Source organism: Oncorhynchus masou, chromosome 29 (genome assembly GCF_036934945.1).
Source record: "Oncorhynchus masou masou isolate Uvic2021 chromosome 29, UVic_Omas_1.1, whole genome shotgun sequence".
Classification (NCBI taxonomy): Eukaryota; Metazoa; Chordata; class Actinopteri; order Salmoniformes; family Salmonidae; genus Oncorhynchus; species Oncorhynchus masou.
The window spans coordinates 90,003,886-90,009,885 of NC_088240.1; the positions used below are offsets into that span (position 1 = coordinate 90,003,886).

Below are 6,000 nucleotides of genomic sequence, written 5' to 3' on the forward strand. Positions count from 1 at the left end.
TGAGTACCAGGCCATTAGGACCTGATGGAGGGATAATAGAGCCCTGAGTACCAGGTCATTAGGACCTGATGAAGAGACAGTAGAGCCCCGAGTACCAGGCCATTAGGAGCTGATGGCCAGTGATCCTTGAGTACCAGGCCATTAGGAACTGGAGGGGCACACAGCCCTGAGTACCAGGCCATTAGGACCAGGTCAGGCCATTAGGACCTGATGGAGGGACAATAGAGCCTTGAGTACCAGGCCATTAGGACCCGGAGGGGCAATACAGCCCTGAGTACAAGGCCATTAGGACCTGATGGAGGGACAATACAGCCCTGAGTACCAGGCCATTAGGACCTGATGGAGGGACAGTAGATCCCTGAGTACCAGGCCATTAAGACCTGATGGAGGGACAGTAGCCCTGAGTACCAGGCCATTAGGACCTGATGGAGGGATAGTAGATCCTTGAGTACCAGGCCATTAGGAACCGGAGGGGCAATACAGCCCTGAGTACCAGGCCATTAGGACCTGATGGAGGGACAGTAGATCCCTGAGTACCAGGCCATTAGGACCTGATGGAGGAGAGTAGAGCCCTGAGTACCAGGCCATTAGGACCTGATGGAGGGATAGTAGAGCCATTAGGACCTGATGTACCAGGCCATTAGGAACTGGAGGGGCAATACAGCCCTGAGTACCAGGCCATTGAGGAGGGAGCCCTGATACCAGGCCATTAGGACAGATGGAGGGACAGTCAGCCCTGAGTACCAGGCCATTATGGAGGGACAGTAGAGATGGCCATGGACAGTGGAGATCCTGAGTACCAGGCCATTAGGAACTGATGGAGGGGCAGTAGAGCCCTGAGTACCAGGCCATTAGGAGCTGATGGAGGGACAGTAGATCCCTGAGTACCAGGCCATTAGGACCTGATGGAGGGACAGTAGAGCCCTGAGTACCAGGCCATTAGGAGCTGATGGCTGGACAGTGGAGCCTTGAGTACCAGGCCATTAGGACCTGATGGAGGGACAGTAGATCCCTGAGTACCAGGCCATTAGGAACTGGGAGGGGACAGTAGATTCCTGAGTACCAGGCCATTAGGACCTGATGGAGGGACAGTAGATCCCTGAGTACCAGGCCATTAGGACCTGATGGAGGGACAGTAGATCCCTGAGTACAGGCCATTAGGAGCTGATGGAGGGACAGTAGAGCCCTTGAGTACCAGGCCATTAGAGCTGATGGAGGGACAGCAGATCCTGAGTACCAGGCCATTAGGACCTGATGGAGGGACAGTAGATCCCTGAGTACCAGGCCATTAGGAGCTGATGGAGGGACAATAGAGCCCTGAGTACCAGGCCATTAGGACCTGATGGAGGACAGTAGATCCCTGAGTACCAGGCCATTAGGACCTGGTGGAGGGACAGTAGATTCCTGAGTACCAGGCCATTAGGAGCTGATGGAGGGACAGTAGATCACTGAGTACCAGGCCATTAGGACCTGATGGAGGGGACAGTAGATTCCTGAGTACCAGGCCATTAGGAGCTGATGGTCGTTAGGGTAATACCGACGCATGTCCTGAGGGCATAAAAGGAAATGACCACCTTCATTCATAGGATAGGTTGATACGACCCATGTAGTAAGTTGCCTAAACCTAGCAATGTTACATTGAGCTGGTTGAATGGAATATGAATGACAGTCATCCAACATACTGTAACAGACATAAGGTCATGCATATAAAAAAAATCATCCTCCCTCATCTTAAACGAAACCAACCACCACTGGAACCAAAGTGTTGGTCAGTGTTTCCCAGGGGACCCTAACTACATTCCATATATGATGTTATATTTAGACAAAGATATAAAGAATATAGGCTCTCTAATTCATACCGTTGGACAAACAACACCCTGACTTACAGCACCACCACTGCTGGCTAGTAGCAACATGTTTTAGAGATCCTATTTGCTATGCCCTAGCTCAGTACATGAGCTAAATGGCTTTTAGTTAGTTAGCAATTAGCATTAATTTAGGCATATGCCAGCTTCCTAAGACAAACTGACTAGTGCTTTGCAGAGAGCAAGACACACAAACAAATAGTACAGAACAGAAAACACATGGATTCATATCAAGAAGCAACGTGGAAAGCGGTATCCTTCTTGTTTTGGAAGCATCTGTTGAGTGCATGCATTGATTGCATGCTGAGAGAATGTAAACAGAGAGGAAACAGAGTTTCTAAACCCAGAGGCCCAACATCACAGTTTGGGGTTTTCTTGAAATCTAAAGGCAAAACCTAATTTGACAAACTGATATGTTTTCATTTTCATAAAAAACAACTGTATATCGAAGAATTGCCTTTGATTTGATGACCTGCACATGCGAAGATCGACACGACCATTAGACCCGATGACATGTTTCGGCACATGAGCTAAGCTAGATAATATCGCCACGACATTACCTACAAGGATGATCTGGGATTTCTAATGGAGAACTGTGCTGCCTGCTTGAGTGACAGGGGTTGGGGTTTGGTGTGCTGGAAGCAAGCATCCGTGGGAGGGAGAGGCAGGCATTTTTGGCAGTGCACAAGGGGGGAGAGAGTGTGAGAGGCTTGCTCATGCCAGCAGCCGGGCACAGTGGCAGGGACAACAATTTTATTATAGGAGTCATGAGGATAATGCACTTTACTGTTTGACAAATTCATGGTTTTATTTGCCCAAAATCAAAATACGTTTTGATTGAGGTGACCAGGTAGAATGTGCAGATTGCACCAGTGTGACTAGTAATACATTTAACTCGTACAGCTAAGTGAACGGGTCGCAAAATGTGAGTAAATGGTCACAGTCTGGAGCCCTGTAAGGGCAGACACAGAAACAGAGAGGATGAAGGATGAAGAGAGCCTGACCATTCCACCGGAACGCTTTCCAATAGGACTGTGAGGTTTGTGCAGAACTGGGACACCTATTCTCTGGGGTAAGACTATGAAGAGCAGCCAGCCAGCCAGCCAGCCAGGTGATGGCACTGTTTCAATCTGAACAATGTCCCTGTTTGCAGAGGCCTATGTTAGAACCCCCAGGATGGGAAAGAGAGCAAAGTAGGTCTTCTTACCTTCACAGAGTCCAGCAAACTCTTGGGGAAGAATCTTCGTAAACCCACATCTTTTCTGCAGAGGACAGAGCAAAAAGAGTACTGCGTTACAGCATTGATCAACAAGAATGTGTGCTCATTTCACCAAAACGAGGTCAGCAGCAGGTGAAATTGAATTAATATATAACCAGAGTAGTGTTTTTAAAGAATTTTAATCAAATCAAAAACATTTTTTTTACATTTTCATTGTCACTGACTCTGTATCAAGCCTGACATGTGAAAACACTACTTCTAAAACATTTTTTTTTACTTGAGAGTTATTTAAAAGAGATTGTCTTTAAAACAGCATAATTCCCTCTTAAAGAACGACTCTGTTTTCAGTTGGCTCCAGATAGAGCACCTGTCAGCTGGCAGATGGCAACAGGACTGAGGCCATTGCCATAGCTAGCTACTGTGTCGTCAACGCCACACACTCCCCACCCTCCATAGCCCTATCATTTGGTTAAGATCCAGCCAGCGGTCTCTCTCTGTATAGGCCAAGTACACAGTCTGGCCTATATATATAACATCACCATTCACCCAGGCCATTTGGCTTTCAAATATCCCCGTGTGGTGGAGTGGTGTTGTTCTGGCTCTGCAACATACAGTCAGTCAGAAAATACATACGAACGCAAATATGTCCAGAACAAACAAATCATTTGCTTTGGGAACATAAAGTCACCAACGGCCTTTCTCTCCACCACTGTGCTCCAATGAGGAACATGAAGTCACAAACGGCCTTTCTCCTCCTCCACCACTGTGCTCCAATGAGGAACATAAAGTCACCAACGGCCTTTCTCCTCCTCCACCACTGTGCTCCAATGAGGAACAAAAAGTCACCAACGGCCTTTCTCCTCCTCCACCACTGTGCTCCAATGAGGAACATAAAGTCACCAACGGCCTTTCTCCTCCTCCACCACCGTGCTCCAATGAGGAACATAAAGTCACCAACGGCCTTTCTCCTCCACCACCACCACCGTGCTTCAATGAGGAACATAAAGTCACCAACGGCCTTTCTCCTCCACCACCACCGTGCTTCAATGAGGAACATAAAGTCACCAATGGCCTTTCTCCTCCACCACCACCACCGTGCTTCAATGAGGAACATAGAGTCACCAACGGCCTTTCTCCTCCTCCACCACCACCGTGCTCCAATGAGGAACATAAAGTCACCAACGGCCTTTCTCCTCCACCACCACCGTGCTTCAATGAGGAACATAAAGTCACCAACGGCCTTTCTCCTCCTCCACCACCACCGTGCTCCAATAAGGAACATAAAGTCACCAACGGTTTCTCCTCCACAACCACCGTGAATAAGGAACATAAAGTCACCAACGGCCTTTCTCCTCCACCACCACCACCGTGCTTCAATGAGGAACATAAAGTCACCAACGGCCTTTCTCCTCCTCCACCACCACCGTGCTCCAATGAGGAACATAAAGTCACCAACGGCCTTTCTCCTCCACCACCACCATGCTTCAATGAGGAACATAAAGTCACCAACGGCCTTTCTCCTCCTCCACCACCACCGTGCTCCAATGAGGAACATAAAGTCACCAACGGCCTTTCTCCTCCTCCACCACCACCGTGCTCCAATGAGGAACATAAAGTCACCAACGGCCTTTCTCCTCCTCCACCACCGTGCTCAATGAGGAACATAAAGTCACCAACGGCCTTTCTCCTCCACCACCACCGTGCTCCAATGAGGAACATAAACACCACCGTCCTCCAATGAGAACATAAAGTCACCAACGGCCTTTCTCCTCCACCACCACCACCGTGCTCCAATGAGGAACATAAAGTCACCAACGGCCTTTCTCCTCCTCCACCACCGTGCTCCAATGAGGAACATAAAGTCACCAACGGCCTTTCTCCTTCCCACCGTGCTCCAATGAGGAAAAATAAAGTCCACCACCACCGTGCTCCAATGAGGAACATAAAGTCACCAACGGCCTTTCTCCTCCTCCACCACCGTGCTCCAATGAGGAACATAAAGTCACCAACGGCCTTTCCCCACCACCACCACCGTCCTCCACCACCGTGCTCCAATGAGGAACATAAAGTCACCAAGGGCCTTTCTCCTCCTCCACCACCACCGTGCTCCAATGAGGAACATAAAGTCACCAACGGCCTTTCTCCTCCTCCACCACCGTGCTCCAATGAGGAACATAAAGTCACCAACGGCCTTTCTCCTCCTCCACCACCACCGTGCTCCAATGAGGAACATAAAGTCACCAACGGCCTTTCTCCTCCTCCTCCACCACCGTGCTCCAATGAGGAACATAAAGTCACCAACGGCCTTTCTCCTCCTCCACCACCACCGTGCTCCAATGAGGAACATAAAGTCAACAACGGCCTTTCTCCTCCTCCACCACCACCGTGCTCCAATGAGGAACATAAAGTCACCAACGGCCCAACGAGGAACATAAAGTCACCAAGGGCCTTTCTCCTCCTCCACCACCACCGTGCTCCAATGAGGAACATAAAGTCACCAACGGCCTTTCCTCCTCCACCACCACCGTGCTCCAATGAGGAACATAAAGTCACCAACGGCCTTTCTCCTCCACCACCACCACCGTGCTCCAATGAGGAACATAAAGTCACCAACGGCCTTTCTCCTCCTCCACCACCGTGCTCCAATGAGGAACATAAAGTCCCCAACGGCCTTTCTCCTCCTCCACCACCACCGTGCTCCAATGAGGAACATAAAGTCACCAACGGCCTTTCTCCTCCTCCACCACCGTGCTCCAATGAGGAACATAAAGTCCAAAGGGCCTTTCTCCTCCTCCACCACCACCGTGCTCCAATGAGGAACATAAAGTCACCAACGTCACCAACCGGCTCCAATGAGGAACATTCACCAACGGCCTTTCTCCTCTCCTCCACCACCACCACCACCACCACCGTGCT

General features: G+C 49.7%; 1 protein-coding gene across 1 annotated transcript in view; it reads right to left on the reverse strand.

The window, feature by feature from the left end:
* LOC135519834 (focal adhesion kinase 1-like) overlaps positions 1-6,000 on the reverse strand; it is a 36,273-nt gene that overhangs the window by 16,561 nt on the left and 13,712 nt on the right. Inside the window, exon 4 of the mRNA XM_064945042.1 lies at positions 3,073-3,127. Coding sequence (XP_064801114.1) covers positions 3,073-3,127 — 55 coding nt within the window. The remainder of the gene's footprint in view (positions 1-3,072; positions 3,128-6,000) is intronic.